This window comes from Urocampus carinirostris, chromosome 9 (assembly GCF_059441175.1).
Source record: "Urocampus carinirostris isolate Australia breed hairy pipefish chromosome 9, RoL_Ucar_1.0, whole genome shotgun sequence".
NCBI lineage: Eukaryota > Metazoa > Chordata > Actinopteri > Syngnathiformes > Syngnathidae > Urocampus > Urocampus carinirostris.
Window position 1 is genome coordinate 28,644,614 of NC_142357.1, and position 18,100 is coordinate 28,662,713.

The 18,100-nt window shown below is 41.3% G+C and overlaps 1 protein-coding gene across 1 annotated transcript; it reads left to right on the forward strand.

The window, feature by feature from the left end:
- The first annotated feature begins 197 nt into the window (after positions 1-197).
- On the forward strand, positions 198-18,053 carry fam193b (family with sequence similarity 193 member B). The gene is made up of 10 exons (XM_088343433.1): positions 198-523; positions 3,814-4,092; positions 5,712-5,898; positions 7,380-7,601; positions 9,007-9,418; positions 11,233-11,416; positions 12,539-12,772; positions 13,962-14,985; positions 15,065-15,140; positions 16,925-18,053. The coding sequence occupies exons 1-10, from the start codon at positions 365-367 to the stop codon at positions 17,019-17,021; spliced, it is 2,874 nt and encodes a 957-aa protein (XP_088199559.1). The 5' UTR covers positions 198-364; the 3' UTR covers positions 17,022-18,053.
- The last annotated feature ends 47 nt before the right edge of the window (positions 18,054-18,100 follow it).

Below are 18,100 nucleotides of genomic sequence, written 5' to 3' on the forward strand. Positions count from 1 at the left end.
GGTTTTAAATGTGTAATTTAAGTGATAACGTGGTTTGTGTGAAATTAAAACTGGAAAAGGCAGTCATATTTACCATATTTTTATACCATGCCTATTTGCCTTCATCAAAAATGGCGCCGCTCGCTTCAACTCCGCCTTAGTCTTCCGTTGTATTTCCCGACTGAAAGCGAAGCCGCCTTGCCAGCAGTATCCGTGACCTCTGAACTCCCGAGTGTGCCAGACCCGTCCTCCGCCATATTGACTGTTGTCTTGGCTGGAGGAGAGAGTGAACATTTTCCTGCTCCGTGAATCAAACCAAAGTGTGCTTTCGGAATTACCCAAACTGCTGCAAACTTGGCCAAATCCTTTCGCAGAACCCTTCGCGATGGCAAGGAAGAAAAGCAAGCAGCAAGGCGTCGCACAGAAGGAGCTTGCACCCGGGCAACAGACCGTACCGAAGACTACAGTCTCTCCCGGCGATGCAACTGGCGGTGGTGGTGAAGATGCTGGAGTAGAGAGGCTGAGCAGTACCAGGGCGAACCAGGCAAGCTTTTACCCCTTTCCTTCGACTCCATCTCCCCCTCCATCCCTCCCAGTCATCACCACGCTTCCTCGATGAAAACAGTCCCACCCATAATCCCAAATTCTGTATCATTTCGGTTTTGTGCACGAACACCTCGGATGGGACCTTAAGAGTCCGCCAAGCTTTTAAACGAACATGGTTGTTTCATTATTATATCGAGTTAGTAGCTCCGCTGAGCTCACTTGGGATAAAAACACCTCCTGGACCCGGCAGGTGACATTGTGCTCCCGTGCGGGTCGTCCCGTTCGTGAGGTTCAACACACAACAGTCCGACCGCCCCCGCTCACGTTAGCTCGCGGGGTTAGCCGCGCTATCGGCGGGCTAGCACTCAAACGTGTTTCCCACCTCCACGACAGGAAACCGAGGCTAACCACGCTAGCCTGCTAATAAAGCTAACTAGCTAGCTAGTTAGCAGGCGATGTATAACTGCTTTATAACATTAGTGCTAATTTAACACTTGATGTTTTTTTTTTTAGTGTAGCACCCAAAACTAGAGCATCCAAACCATTATGGAGTGTTCATCTATTGAATTTTTAAGGTAGGAATTGATGATGGGATGCCTTAGGCGAGACATCTGTCAAACCCTTTCACCTTTACATGGAGCTTTGAACTTGGCTTCCTTGATGAGTAATTGCATTTTATGCCAAAACCTTCATAGTAATGTAAGATTATATATATGATATACAGGGGCAGAAAACCTTCGTAATTCTGATCGAGAAGATCTAGTCTAGTCAAGTTGCATTTATTTATATAGCCCTTCAACACAAAAAAGTCTCAAAGGACTGCACAGGATTACAATGACACAATTACCTGATCTTAAACCAACATGCGGGCAAGGAAAACCTCAAAACCTCAGCGTGAGGAAAAAGAGAAACCTTGAGAAGGGACCTCACACGTAGTAATCCCCCTTTCGGGATGACCAGGGTGAATTAGATTTATATCTGTATAGAAGGTGGACACCATGCTGTTCACTTTGTTTTAATAAATATCCAACACTGTAAATTTCGTGCGCTCAAAGTGCAGTCACTGTGTTAAGTTAGAATATGTAATTGTTGCTACAATCGATCAATGTACGTTATTGTTATAGCACATATCTAAACATATCAAATATCTACGAGGGATGCCGAGGTGCCTTATATTACATTAAAATAAGAAAATAAGTCAGCATTTAGAGTTAACACCAACAGACACAAAAAACCCAAATACATGAAATGAAAGGCATTAACATCTGAATTGGGTGTTTGTGGGTTGTTAGTGCACATTAAGGCTAAACAGAATAATATTTTAGCTCCCTTGAGTCCCAGTAGGTAGAAGTATTTGAGACTGGCTGGCAACCAGTTCAGGGTGTCCCCTGCCCAATGCCCAAAGATAGCTGGGATGGGCTCTAGCACCCCCGCAACCCTACTGAGGATGAAGCGGTGCAGATAATGGATGAAGTAGAAGTATTCATTTTGTGGCCATGTCATGGTTTGTTTCTTTTATTTTAATCTAAGTTCGAGGTAAAACCACTAATCAACAACACTTGATTAATGGTTTTATTGATTTATATTTGAAATGATTTGGGTGTTATTCTTAGCTATTTATTGACATCAGTCTTAAGGGTTGAATAATCAACAAACGTGCTATTGCCTGGTTTCTTTAATTTGGGCTAAAATAATCCTATTTCTTTTTACTTGAGTGGCCATTTGTAATGCTGTTGACATTAGAACATTTTTGTCAACATAATTATGGACTAATTAATTTATATTTTTGCAGCACGGCGGCGCAGTAGTTAGCACGTGTGCGGCACAGTTCTGCGGTCATGAGATCGAACCTCCTGTGTGGAGTTTGCATGTTCTCCCCGTGCTTGCGTGGGTTTCCTCCGGGCACTCCGGTTTCCTCCCACATTCCCAAAACATGCATGTTGGGTTAATTGGCCTCTCCAAATTGTCCCCAGGTGTGAATGAGCGAGTGAGTTGTCTGTCTCGGTGTGCCCTGCGATTGGCTGGCAACCAGTTCAGGGTGTCCCCTGCCCACTGCCCGAAGATAGCTGGGATGGGCTCCGGCACCCCTGCGACCCTACTGAGGATAAGCAATGCAGATAATGGATGGATAGATGGATGATGTGGGTGTTATTCTTAGCAATTTATTGACATATCAGTCTTAAGGGTTGAATAATCAATAAACGTGCTATTGCCTGGTTTCTTTATTTGGGCTGACATAATCCTATTTCCTTTTACTTGAGTGGCCATTTGTAATACTGTTGTCATTAGAACATTTTTATCTCGTTGGATTCTTTAATTAATCAACATAATTATGGACTAATCAATTTATATTACAAATCTTTTTAGTGGCAGCTCTATAAACCCCCAATACGTCGGGTATCATGTATAACATCTAATGGTTTTTGATAATTCTAATTATTGGTACTCCTTATTTCAGTATTTTTGGAGTGGTGCTTTTATGTGTTGATGCATTGATTAATTTAATTTTTTTTTCACTAATCCAATGGATTCAAATTACACAATTTCGATAAATAATTAAGAAAACAGAATAAAAAATAGGCTGCCGAGAATAGGCTGGAACTTAGTTTGGTCCTGTCCCATTGACAGTCGAAACACCTAAAATTATTCAAATCATGTAACCTGAGAATATACTATAACAAGTTATGGTATGTAAAAAATAATCACATCTCACCATCATTTAGTGCAATGTGAAAGGTGTCCTTGTTTGAGATCCGGAAAACAATGTTGCGATAGGTTGGGCGATCTCATTCTACTTCATGAAATAAAACACAGAGTATCAATTCAACCAAATCTGGTTTCAATCCACTTTTTAACCATTAATTGTATGCGCATGAATATCGTGTTTTATCACATCTGTTTTGGAGTTTGCTCAGCTCCTCTGAGATATCTGGTATTAAATGTGCACCTAATAATGTGTCAAATGGGTGAATCTAAAGAATATTCTATTATTTAATGGATTTTTTTTTTCAACGACATTAATTCAACACCTAAGGATTAGTTCATAGTTGGATAGCTCATTTGTTTATGTAATACGTAAACACGTAAAAAGTGACCATTTTAATTGCTCCTTGTAGCTGGATTCGAACTAGTATTAGTTCTCAACAGCTGACATCACACCCTTTTATTTCACGTCATGCCATCCTTGCTATAATCCTCCAAGAAAGGGACAAGTTCCGTGTTGGAGTTTGACAAATAACAATGTGCTATTAAATCACATCAGTATTTCTTTTTTTTATATGTCCTTAGCCGATGCATACCTGCTGCCTCTTGTGCCACCGTGAATTCAAGGACTGGGGGGCAAACGCCGTTAACGGGCTCCCGGGTGGTCACGGCACCAAGCTGGCCGATGCCGTGCCGGCGCTCTCCCAAGCTTTGTTGCGGGAGGCGCCTGGGCGAAAATTGGCAGAATCCGTGCCCTCGCTGTCCCAGTCTTTGCTGGGTGAAGTGCCACTCTGGATATGTCAGAGCTGCTGCAAGAGTGTGGAAGAAGAGGAGAGACGGAGTGCACAGGAGCAGCCGGCTGGTGTAAGTGCATATGCGGGGAACTGGCTCGTTCTATATTTAGGATAATTCTTTTTTTTCCTTCTAAATCTAAATAATCTCTCTTGTCTTTTTACCAGGGTTTTCGTATGTATTTGTTTGTAATGCGCACCCTTCATTTTTTAAATAAAAATCGGTACAAAATTTAGTTCCTCTTCTACTTAGCTCAATCTTTGCAGTTGAATGCTACGGGAATCGAACCTAGGTCGCAGCAGTGAGAGCATATGATTTGATCTCATCATCACACTATTTTTATTCACAGTACCGGAGACGACGAATTTTGTTATGCATGCTATATGTTACAGTGAGAATAAATTCTATTTTGTTCCTTTTTAAGCATTATTAGTGACCAACATTGACAAACTATAAACATAAAACCAACGTAAAATTTACAACGTATTTGATTTCCTTCATCAACACCGTTTCTATTGACATTCTTTTTTGCGTTTATATCTTTCAGGACAACTTCGTTTTCTCTATTGTCTAACATTGGCTCCGGTACCATGATTAAAAATAGTGTGACTATGAGATCATATCTAAAGCCTTTTCGTGTGTCATTCGTATCACTGTTATTCCAGCGGTTAGGCCTCGGCACTTTCATTGCTGAAACCCTGGGTTCGATTCCTTTTGCATCCAATGATTTGCGACTGTCATTGCACAAATACAGTAATAATAACCACTATGACGTCTCTCAGGCCGCTACAGGTTGCACCCAAGAGCTCAGGCGCATGCTACACCTAAAAAGGGCTCTATAAAATGTGTATTAGTGCAAGGATTACATATTAAGTATGGACATTTACTTTGGGCCATGCAAAAATGAAGGTAGCATTTCCTAGTGATAATTTATTATGGAAAGAACTTCCTGCAACTGGAATCGTAAGCTCCATATTAACTGAATTTTTACCACCTATCTTGGGAGAGACTTGTCTCAAAAACATTTTCACAAATGTCATTAAGATCCACAAATATATTTGCAATTAACTCAAGATAAAAAAATATGTCTCGACAAATAAACCTGCAGGTTTAAAAATCACATATATAAATCATAGATATATATTGTGGCTCTACAAAATACATGATCCATCCCGCATTTTTTTTTATTGGTCTTGGAAAATTGGCTTCGAAAGTATTTAAAAGGGCTGAAATTTGGCCATGAGAAATGTGTACAAACCTGTATTTTACTCTAGAAATGAGTGAATATTTAGTCAAATCAGAACACTAAGACTTCAATTTTTTTCATTCTCAATTTTTCTGATTTTATATATTAAATTACTTATTTTACCTTATTATCACTTGTTATTATAGAAACCACCCCTACCCCTAAATATTTAGTGGTTCTGCCGTTCTCTGATTCTGTCTTCTTGACTTAAGGACCTTATTGTCTTAGTGTATTGTAACATTTGAACATATCTTCAAGCGTCTCAAGGTTTCTGGGTTGGATTTTTTTGGCAGTTACTGACGCTAAAAATAGTTGAATCAGAGGACATATTTAGCCATTAGCCAATTCTTTCTTTTTCAAGTTTAATATCTACTCGATGTTACTTCCTCGGATAAACGACAAGGAATGCTGTGAAATAATTATGTGCGTGTTTTTCTTCTTGCAGGTACCATTGTCCCACTCTTCCTCTTGTAAGTTCCAGGGCTGTGGGAATGGTTACCCGGAGCAAAGTAGTGTGGATTGGGACCCGAGTTCCTTCCTGTCAGCCCACAAACTCTCTGGGCTGTGGAACTCGGCCCACGCCAACGGGGGGGAGCACTGCAGTCACAATTCCTCTCTACATTTACAGCAAGGTCTGGTCTGCCATACCAAACATCATTCAGCATCCTATAAATCAAATTTTAATTATTTTATATTCATGAGATATTACCATATTCAAATCAAATGTATTTGTAAAGCAATTAACAGCCAATGAATTGCCACTCAAAATACTTAGTGTACAACGAGACAATATGGTAAATGGTCTGGATTTATATAGCGCTTTTCAAGTACCTTCTTTTTTCCCAACCAATAACCCAAAACACCTAATGCACAAACACACTCAAAGTTTAAAATAAAAACAAAATAAATAATAGAAACATAAGTATGGCAAGGCACAGAATAACCATGTGAGGAAAGGTACTTGAGGGAGGCTCATCAACATCGATGGGGATGGCAGCAGACAGCCTCAGGAAAGGATTTTCAGCCATTCAACCACACCCTACCGGTATACTGCCCCCACATGACAATAAAAATAGAGAATATAAAACAACTTTAGAACAAATGCATAAAAAGTTACAGTAAAGAGTTAGAAGTAGTACGGATAAACCTAAAAAAAGGATAAATTCAAAGCCATATTATTTAAAATCTATTTAAAGCACCTCAAAACCGATCCTGAAAGGGAGGGTGGGCCAATGGATTTTGTAGTAGCTGCTAGCTGGCAATGTTCTTTTTTGGGAAGACCGAAGAGCAGGGCATTAAAATAATCTAAACGAGATGCTATGAAAGCATGCATCAGCATTTCCGTTTCTACTTGAGAAAGAAATGGGCGAACTCTAGCAATATTCTTTTAGATGAGGGGTCTCCAACATGTGCCACCAGGGTGTCCTTTGGGGACACCTGAGGTGCCCGCAACCATGTTACAATATATAAATAACAATGTCAAGTCATGTTTATTTGTATATCCCTTAATCACAAGAAGTCAAAGGGCTGTACAGACAATTACACACACAGTGACAACATGGTAATAACAATACAGGTTGTTATTTTAGGAATGTATATAAAACCGCCCTTTGCGCCAATTAGAAAGGAAAAGTAGCTCTCTGCTTGAAAAGGCTTGGATACCCCTGCTTTGAATGATAAAACGCAATTTTAGTTGTATTTTTATATGTGACATCTACGTGAGCTCAAAGTCCAAAAAACATCTAAACTTTTAACACAATGTGAAGGTCTAAAAGTTTCACCTTATCATAAAAGTTTCTCTTTCTGACTTTTTATGGCCAAAAGCTCTAACTTTGATGCCACTGACAGTGAATGATTGTGAACTCAACTTTATGTTGGGTGCATGTGTTAGAAAAAAAAACATTTGAGTCACATTTAGATATATATGTTGGCCCACGCTTCACTCCCACGTTTTTTTGAAAATCGTTTTATTTTCCTCCAGGCAACACATCCTCCTTGGCAGAGAAAGAACATTTACATAATAATTGCATATGACAAAAGAGCAGAGAGAAAAAAATAACCTCCATCTACCCTGATGGTAACGGAGCTGTCATTTTCTTTGCTTTGGACACAGGTCTAACGACGGGGTCGGCCTGTCATGAGAAAAGAGGTCTGCACGAAGCACCCGGGAAGTCCGCTAAAACGTCGGTAGCCAAAGTGTGCCCCTACAGTCACCCGCTGAGCCAGAATTCCAGTGGTGCCGCCACTGCAGGGAACCCCCTCACTACCTCAGCTGACCTGTGCAAGACTACCCCCAAACATTTCAAGAATGTGTGCCGAAGACCAACGCCACCAGGTGGGTACCGACTCTTTATCTTAATTTTTAATGTATTACAGAAGGCAGAAGATATTACAGTACATATTTTGAATGTGTTTCCTAACTCTTAAAAGGTGTTGGAAACTCCTGTAGTACTTGAATTATTAGTTCTTGTGGTAGTTGTATTTGTGATATAAGCACGTTACAAATTAGGCGGCAATAAGACAACCTTTTCAGTACTCCAGTACCTCAAATCCACCTTGTTTGCACAATATATGATTTAGAAACTGACACAATCCCTTAAGGGATGTGAAAAATGATTACCAATGATTCTGACCCGATGTTATTAATATTTTCCCTTGTCTTCTGACGTTCAATGATGCCGAAGCCCGTTGATAATGAAAAGTGGCAGAAAAAAGCTTCCTGGCCATTTTCTCAACCGCACCAAGTTTTCTTATTCCACTTTTGTTTAAAAAGAAACGGCTCGCCTCTTCCTTACACTTTACACCAACTATTTTGTATGGATGCAAGAGATATTAAACAATAAAAACGTCTGAGTTCTTGTTATGATTACTCACGAACCATGAAGTAGAAGCCGGATTTCTTCTTCGGTGTGGAGGCTGGGTGACCTCTCACAGCGCCACACGCCGGTAGCCGCGGAAAGAAGCAATGCAGTAATGTCCTGTACTCAGAAAAAGGTGCACACAATACAAAATCTAACTGACAGCAATGTCCGGATATTTTTCGACATCCCGAAAAAAATGATCGTATCTGCCGGAATCCATAAGTCGAATGTATGCAAGTCAGGGAGCTTCTGTCGATACTTGTAGTAGTTGTTGTATTTATGATAATGAAGGGTTTCTTCAAAAACATAAACTATTAAACCATTTAATAAAATCCGAAGTTATGGAAGAAAATATGTATTTATAAATATTACAGTATAATGTTTCTTGCGTAACTCTTGTTTTTTTGGATTGTTAAAAAGTCCGTGTTTTTTGGCCGCTCTGTATTTGTAGTAGTATAGTACTTGAAGTATATTAAGTTGTGATTTTAGTAGTTCAGGGGTCTCCAATGTGCTGCCCACAGGCACCAGAGAGCCCTCTGAGAACACCTAAGTGGCCCCCTGACAGATTTTTAAAATAGCTCACCAATGTTGGGTCATTGTGATTTCATAGTAAATTTGATTTCAAACTGACATGATTTTTTAAGGATTGATCTAAATTCTAGTTACAACCTGGTAATAACATAGTAACTACAAAAGTTGTTGTTTTAGAAATATTTATCAAAATGGTAGCCCTTTACCCCAATCAGTGACAAAAAGTAGCGCTCAGCTTCAAAAAGGATGGTGACCCCTGTAGTAGTATTATGATCATGTACTGTCTGAAATTTCCCCTCCATTATGATCAAATAATATTAACAAGTGTTATGAAATTATGCTTTACAGGTGAAGCCTTTCACGGCAGCGATCACCATCAACACACAGACTTATCGGTACCACCCAACAGTCCCACAGGCCTTTCTTCCCAGCATTCCTCCCTCCCACCCCCAAAGTTGAATTCGGGACAACACAACCACGTATCCTCATCATCGGCGGCCGGAATCACAGGCCACACTCCTTTTTCTCCGCTGGTACCAAACCTCCATGGGTCCACTACTAAAAGGGTTTCCCCCATCCCGGACAGCCCCACTTCAGTCCACAAGCCCAACCCGTGTAAAAACTCCCACATTCCTGCCGCCAGCACACAGCACGGGAAACCGAGTGCACCGGCGCCGAGCTGTAACCATCCTTGTAACGGGCACAGTACCGGAACAGCAGCCTCTCCAAATGTGGGAAGCATATCGACTGGGGCCTGCAGGTCAGTACCCATAACCTAAAAAATAGACTACCAAGGGCACCTGATTAAGAGCTCAAGGGGCTGTGTCGCGTACAATGTGAGCTCTACGTTTCTAGACAACAGCGCCAGGGCAACCATACTGTGGAGCATAGTGCGAGACAGCAACATGGATGTGTCTGTTTGTGTTGTTGTCATTGATGGTTACTGTGGTAATGACCAAATTGTATCCACTTGTTATCGTTCTTGGAGGATTAAAGGGAATTTCAGCGTCCTGACATTTAATAATGATACGGAAAGAGAAGTGTCGCTTTTTCAGTGTCGTTTTTGATAAGTTGCACTATTCTTCAATTTTGGTGTTTAACTTAAGGACTTAACTTGTGGGTTAAAGAGTTGAAATATCCTAAATATGTTTGTACCTCAGATCTTGCTCCTGTTATGTACCGTATTTTCACGACCATAGGTAGCTAACCATGTGTCTGTAGCTGGTTATTTTTCTGTATTTAACATACATCCGGCACACCTGATTATTGGGCGCGGGTGCCCTCGGCTATGGCCGCCTTATTATAGCAGACAAGCATACTAGTGTGCGTATTTAAAAATACTGCAGGAGCAAAACTGAGTTTGGTTGTGGTTTATTTAAATTTTGATTACTGTAATGCCTGTTACTTTTGTTGCTTTTGTTTGTTTGGGTATGAACCTTTTAAGGGAGACATGACGTCAGGGACGAGGGAGTTGACTGGTGGGAAGGTTTGGCTCTGGGAGTCAGTCTGTTAGTAGCATAAATGAGTGTGAGCTGCGGCTCACAGTAGCTCCTGTGGAATGTGTTTTAACGCTTGTTATTCGTTTTTTAAATCGGCGATTAGATCTTATTAGAAACTGTGTGCATCTTTGACTACACATAGGCGCATTACAGTACAGTACTAACATTTTGTAACCCACAATAGGCACAGTAAAAAAACACAGATAAAACAAAGTTTTGAAAAAGATCTGGTCCAAAACTGAATTTGGTACTAACATTTTTTACCGGTAATCCTTATTACCAGCTTATGACCAGCTCGGTAGCCTAGATGGTAGGGCGCCCGCTACGAGACTGGGAGATCGCTGGTTCAAGCCTCGGCTGAGTCATACCTAAGACTTACAACATTGGTACTCATTGCCACCCTGCTTGGCGCTCGGCATTAAGGGTTGGAATTGGGGGTTTTGGTCACCTAATGACTCCCAACACAGCAGTTGGGTCTAAAACCCGGCGCCGATCGAAGGCCACGCGTCATATCCTGTCTATATCATGTTTATGGTATATACTGGCTGAATAAATAAATACAATACAAATGCAATACAATACAAGTGTCTACAATCCATTTGCAAATTGTGCCGCATCTTGCCTGATGCTGCCTTCCACTCTTAGTAAAACTGTGGTTTCCATCGGTCATCCATCAATCCCAAGCCGCTCACAGCCCAACTTTGAACCTTTAGCAGTCTCATGTCATCCTCAATTACAGGGCGGGCGGCACAATTTGAAGAAAATCTAAGAATTTTATGTGCGCCCTATGCTCGTGAAAATAGAGTATTATATAAATAATGTTGGCAAAAACAAGGAATAATTTATCTAAAAGCGGGATAAATATTTACAGACGTCACCGCCGTGTTTTGTTTTTAAAGCGGATGAGTTGTGGAAAAGAGCAGCTTGCCGTTTTACTCGGCGACGCCACAAAAAAACCCACACAGTGTTTAAAATGTTGAAGAAATGTAGCAGCTTGTATCCCAGATTTACTGTGAACAACAAACTGATAAAGATGAGTCACTAAGTTTCATTTTATTTATTGTCAATATTGCAGGGACCAGTCGTGTAAGGGGCACAAAATGACCAACGGACCGTTGTGTGAGCCGTCGCTAGAGCTGGACGAAGTGGAGGATGAAGACAGCAGCTCTGAGAGGAGTTCTTGCGCCTCCTCTTCCACTAACCAGAAGGACGGGAAGTACTGTGACTGCTGTTACTGCGAGTTCTTTGGACACAATGCGGTAGGTTTGGGAATCGATATTGGATCCACAAAAAAGAACACAAGTTTCAATATCAATCACCCTGATCACTATAATACAAGATATGTTTTATACACAGTAAAACTCGGCTAATCCGGGATTCAAATGGACCGTGAAAATTATTCGGATTATCCAGGTATCCGGATTAGGCAATGTCAGGAATTCTCAGACCCCCTGACCTCAAAATGAAGTTTAGTAGAAAATACATGAATAACTCATCTGGTTTCGACTGAACATGTATTCATGCGTTCATATTCACAAGAGACCAAGAGGAAGGCCACGATTGACATGGATGGATGGTGTTATTAGTGCACTGCAGGAAAGAGGTCTAAATGTAGTGGAAGCTAGAGCTCTTGTCGGTGATAGGAATGAGTGGAGAGGTGTTGTGAAAGGATACTGGGATGTTTGGACGTGTTCTAAGGGATAGGCAGGGCACCTGTATGATATGGTAGGGGTAAACCAGTAAAAGCTGTTGAACAGAAGAGTGTGTTGTGTCACCCTGACCCGAGTGACATGGCCACTTTCATGTTTCCCGTTTCATCTGGAGAGATGAAAGCACGCCCAATTTGGGTGCCGAGGTGCTTAACTTGTTTGGGTTTTCGGGCATTTGGGTCGGCCTTGGTCGAATATTTTTTGCTATTTTTTCCTTTTCTTTGTTTTTGTGTATGTGTTTGTCTTGCTGTCGGTCACCTCTCTCAAGGGATATGAACAGGGTAGATAGATAGATGGATAAGTATTCACACAAATAAAATGAGAATTGTATCATGTAAGAGCGGGAGTCTGAGGCGGAGTAATAAATGTCGGAGCAAATGGGAGCTTTATTGACGTAAGTCTTCAATACGAGGCACAACAAAAATAGCACGTTGCTATCTCTCTAACCGGAAAAAGGGAGATCGCAACTTCCTAACCTGTCTCACCGGAACTCTACTCAACAACAATAAACCCACTACAGAATATTAATGAGACGAATACCGCGTTTTTCAAAATATCTGACAATGTTTGGGGATTTATGTGAAAATAAGCCGTGATATATTTCCTCTCCATGCCAGTGTGATCAGTACAGAAGCTATTATTTTTAAAAGTATTATTTTTATTCTTTCTCAGCCTCCAGCTGCTCCGACTAGTCGAAACTACGCCGAAATCCGAGAGAAGCTCCGTTCGCGACTCACCAGACGCAAAGAGGAGCTGCCTCAGCGCCAGGACTCCGATCCGACAGTGTCTAGCGCCATCGACAACCGGGATGTTGACGAATTGCTGGACTTTATCAACAGTTCTGAATCCAAACCTGTCAACAGTGCCAAAGCGGCCAAAAGGGCACGGCACAAGCAAAAAAAGAAGGTATGGCAAAAAATTTGATAGGAGACTCAAAAAGTGAGACGAATTGAATGATTGTAAAAAATGTATTTTGGCATTATTGACAATGATTAATATTGCCCGCGTTACTCAAAAATTTACAGTTACTTCTTACTTCGTTTCAAAAGTAATTGCAATACCCTCCAGATTACTGACAACTAAGAGTAGTGCATTACTCTGAAAGTAACTATCGGGTTAAAAATTACTGTATGTACTCACATTAAAGCGGACCCCCTAAGACTGCTTGGAAATAGCCATATAAAAAGAGAAATATAAGAAAACATGCATACGAACCTGTGGAAGCAGTGAACCACTCATATGTCTAATTTCGGTATTGCAATTTCTTTGCGATTTTCAGTTTTAAAAGAAAAGTGCATTTCTAGTTTTTCATTTTTGTGAGTACTTAATCATATTGACATGCTTTAACCATAAGAAGACAGCCCCCTCTCCTATAGAGTTATGTTAGTGTCCTGTCTGCTCACACAAGGCTCATATAGTGTGCTGCTTGCAAACTTTGTGAGGCTAGTGCCGTGAAATCTTGCCTCTGATTGACCGGCGACGTGAAAACACTGCATCACTCATAAATATCGAATTATAAATCCTTTAAAAAAACGCAGTGTCTTGCGATTACACAATCGCACTATGTCACATAGCAATATCGATTCGATTTCGGTTAATCATGCAGCCCCACTACCTAATATTCGCTACTGGTGACACAAAACCAAACGTGTGTGTATAGACTGAACCCGATTTCAGTATTTTAAAGTTGTAGATGCAGCTTGAATGTGACTATATACAGCAGGGACAATATCAGAATACCAACAGGAAGAAATTACACAAACTGTGTGCTTGAGACTGCTCCACCGTAGCTGTATTTTGTAGGTATATATAAACACGCCTATCCTGTCGTGTTACATTCAGAGGTGTGTTGCTGGCAGATTGAGGGCAATCGTAGAGGACTTTCAAAGAACAGATGATGTTATAATTTTTGATCTTCTTTCAAAAAGTAGTGGAGTAATGCATATTATTATAACAGTTTGAGTACAAAATGTTGTTAATGATGTGTTACAGTATTAGTTACCGAGAAAGGTAATTGTGTTTTAGAAACGTGTTCCTTTTGGAACGCATTACTCCAAACACTGATAATGAGCAGCATTTATGTTGTGTCTCTAAGGAAAAAGCTCAGCAGAGCATCGTAGTTCCTGAAGGCAGCGATCCCACTACAAATCCAGCAGAATGCTTGGAAGAACCGGTGCCCGACAGCGCTGAGACTTCCCGCCTATTGGACTGGCCCCAGCTGGAACTCGAGCGGGTCAACAGTTTCCTCACCAGTCGACTGGAAGAGATCAAAAACACCATCAAAGACTCAATCCGGGCCTCCTTCAGCATGTACGACCTCAATCTGGACGTCAACGACTTCCCAAAAAAGGCGGCCACGCTGGAAGGCAACCATTTACTTTCCCATTTGAACGGCTCCCCCGACCTGCAGCAGATCGATCTCGACCTGGCCCCTCTTTCACTGGGAAATTTCAAGGAACATTTGGACCTGGCGAACGGATGGGAAGACACACACGCTCCACCCAAAACTGCCTCTGCTGCTACGTCCACCACAGCCATCTCCACGGCAACAGGGACAACGGGCGCTTCCAAGGACATCCAGCGCTTAAACACGACTCCAAATATCTCCAAGTTCATCCGGGTCCGGTCCCCAGAAAAATGCACTTCGTCCGGGCCCGATAGTTTGCCAAATGCACCTCCACAAGCCACAGCAAAATTGAAAGAGGACATCCTAGAACCTAAGAACAGCCCAGTAGGGAACGGCGGTACAAAGTCTAAAAAGAATAAAAAACAGCAAAAACAGGAGCACTCGTCTACCGAGCACAAAATCGCCGAGTCAAAAGTGGCAGAGATCATTTGCAACGGCTCGAAAGCTGCGGTCAAGCAGCCGGCGGAAAGTCAGCGTAACGGACCAAAGAAAGCTGAGGAGAACCGATCGTCCAGACACGCGCAGGCTAACGGCGCACCCGTCGCGCACCCAAACACACACAAAGCGAAAGGGGACGAGACGCGAGCGGGACGATCCGAGCAGGATACCGAAAGCAGGGCTCATCCCGTGGTAAACGGGCATTATCAGCAGCAACCCAAGGGGAAAAATAAGAAGAACAAGGGCAAGGGTGAAAAATCCGCTACTGCTATCGGTGCGGAATAATCCTGTCAATTTTGTAGTAGTGTGAATTTTTAAAATGTAAAATCAAATTATTTTCATGTATTTTTTAGATGACGTCTTTCTTCCAAAAGATGTGGATCCTACGTCATTGGATGAAATTGATCGGGAAGTTGAATACTTTAAAAGGTAAAAAAAAAAAAAAAGACCGGAAAATTGTTTTAAGACTTTTCCATTTATCTCCACAGCAACCGAAATCTGTGACGGGGTCTTAAATGTAAACAAGTGCGATGATGTTCTCGTACATTCTTGATGCAGAGCTTCAAGGCAAACTTTTACTCTGATAGAATTTCTGCGATTTAGTTAGGACGACACCAGATTTGGTCGTAGTAAAGAGTGACCATCTTAGGCATACAGTTTTGTTGTAAAAAGATTGACGGTGACTGAAACATTTGCAACTTTTTTTATGGTTAATTTGTGTACAACGAGGCATGTTAATTTAAGTTGTGTTGTGCGACATGATATATGTATTTCTTACCAGCTCATACCAACAATTTAGTCCCGTTTGTGGGTAAATCGTCTCAGGGTTGAGCCATGGGACATCAAAATTAAATTCCGTATTCAAATATTTTTAGCATTTTCTTATAGCTTCTATGATTGCTTTTTACATTTACACCTTTAGTACTGTAATAAATAATATAGTAATTTCTTTAGTGGTACTCTATTAATTATTATGTGTTGACACTGCACAAAACATCCATTTTTGGCACCTTTTGTCCTCAGTAGGGTTGCGAGGGGTGCTGGAGCCCATCCCAACTATCTTCAGGCAGTGGGCAGGAGACATCCTGAACTGGTTGCCAGCCAGTCGCAAGGCACAGAGAGACAGACAACTCACTCGCTCTTTCACACGTAGGGACAATTTGGACCGGCCAATAAACCTGACGAGCATGTTTTTGGGAATGTGGGAGGAAACCGGAGTGCCCGGGGGATACCCACGCAAGCACGGGGAGAACATGCAACTCCACACAGGAGGGTTTGATCTCTTGACCTCAGAACTGTGGCACACGCGCTAACCACTGCGCTGCCGTGCTGCCCCTGCATGAAACAAATATGTTTAAATTAAATTACAAACAAAAATAATATTGCGCGTCTGCGGCACAGTTCTGAGGTCATAAGATCAAACTTTCCTGTGTGGAGTTTGCGTGTTCTCCCCGTGCTTGCTTGGTTCTGCTCTGGGAACTCCGGTTTCCTCCCACATTCTAAAAACATGCATATCAGGTTAATTGGACGGTCCAAATTGTCCCCAGGGGTGAATGAACGTGTGGTCTGTCTGTTTCTGTTGCCCTACAACTGGTTGGCAACCAGTTCAGGGTATCCACTGCTCGAAGAGAGCTGAGATGGGCTCCTGCACCCCCCACGACCCTACTGAGGATAAGCGGTGCAGATAATGGTTGGACGAATGTGGGTGGTCAACCTTTTTTAAGCTGAGAACTACTTTTTGTTACTGATTAGTGAAAAGGGCTACCAGTTGGAAATTTGTTTTTTTTAACTATCAACTTATGTTATTACTAGGTTGTAATGATTAGTAGGAGGGTTAAAATAAGTACATTCAACAACTAAAAAATTGTTTTTGAATACACTGATCATGTCAATGATTTTTTACGCAATTTAGAAATCCAATTTTTTGAAAAAATATTTGACCCATCACTAGTGAGCTATTTTTAGAACCAGTCCGCGTTTGAGACTGCTGATCTGGTGGATGCTGTCGGAATCACACTAAAGATCCGCAACTCAAACGAGAGTATGACCCCAAAATAAAGTTTTTGCCAGAATCTAGGATAAAAAGGTTGACTATAATCCTTAAAAAGACCACTAAAATCTGCATAAACTTATTGACATTTTTAGCAAATAGGAATTATGTCGAACTCAGTGTTTTACAGTGTCTACTGTGTTTCCTCTGCCTCTTTCTGCAGGTTCTGTCTTGATTCAGCAAAACAAACTCGTCAGAAAGTAGCGGTGAATTGGTCCAACTTCAGCCTCAAAAAAGTCCCTTCCAATGCAGCTCAATGACTGAGGAACCGGGAGATAAAACGTCACGCCACGAACTTTTTTAACAGTGGTGTGTTCGGCCCGAGGCTCTCTCATTCCGTTTCTTTCTCGTTGAGTAGAGGGGCCTCATCCGCAACTCCTTCAAAAGATCGACGTTCATCTGGTGGCTAGTCAACCCGGGATCAGTAACAAGGCCAGCTCTTCTCTTCTTTTTTTCTGATCTCATGTTCACCAAGTGACAGTTCCGGAATGGCAAAACTAGTGTGTGTCCTCAGCATTCATCTTCTGACGTATGTAGTATGTAAACAGTTACCTTCTATGAAATAAATGTTTTTTTATCCGAAATCTTACATTTGAACAGTGTTAAACTTCTGGACTTGAATCCTGGTGCTCCCCCATTTATGTTGTCACATTAAGCGTTTTTTAAAAATTGGTCCAATGTTTGCTCGCAAGCGGAACGCAATATGGTTGTAAACGTCATCAAAACGAGGGTGCTGGTAAGCAAAAATTGATTTTTATATACAAGCATTATCTATTCACATGTGTCTCACCAAATGCACTCCAACATTGTTGTTAGCAACAGCGTGGCCATGCATGAAGCATCAGAGAAAATGTGGTCGCTCACTCAAAATTAATTTGGATGCTTGTACATAAAGTGGTTCATTTGGGCCCTTCCGAACTTTGGCATGTTTTATCACAAGTTGTTTGAAACATATTCAACTACACTACACCCCTCTGTTTGGCAGTGTAATACTGAAACTTGATATTTTAACAAAAATCGTCACATTTTAGGAGAAACCGCTGCCACAAATCCAAGTTATGGACTATGGTCATCCATGTGATTGATAAAGTCCATCTTTATTCTGTCGTTTTATTTCTGTGATGCTCTGTTTGGATCATTTTAGAGATGTTTTGAATGTAGATTTATACTCTACCGTTAATAGCCATGTGTATGCTGGCTGATTTTGTTTGTTTTAAAAATAAACTCACTTTTGATACTGTGAACAATCTTTCGTTTCGAAAGATTAAAATGATGCAGTTTTGACAAATATATACCAAGTGTGGCGTTTTGTGTTTTTAATCATGCAGTCGATTGGCTA

Bases quoted from the DNA above. Each gene is read 5' to 3' on its own strand.
- fam193b (XM_088343433.1), top strand. From the start codon at position 365: ATGGCAAGGAAGAAAAGCAAGCAGCAAGGCGTCGCACAGAAGGAGCTT. The intron at 14,986-15,064 runs GTGCGGAATAAT...TGTATTTTTTAG, and splicing joins AAAATCCGCTACTGCTATCG to ATGACGTCTTTCTTCCAAAA. The intron at 15,141-16,924 runs GTAAAAAAAAAA...CTCTTTCTGCAG, and splicing joins GAAGTTGAATACTTTAAAAG to GTTCTGTCTTGATTCAGCAA.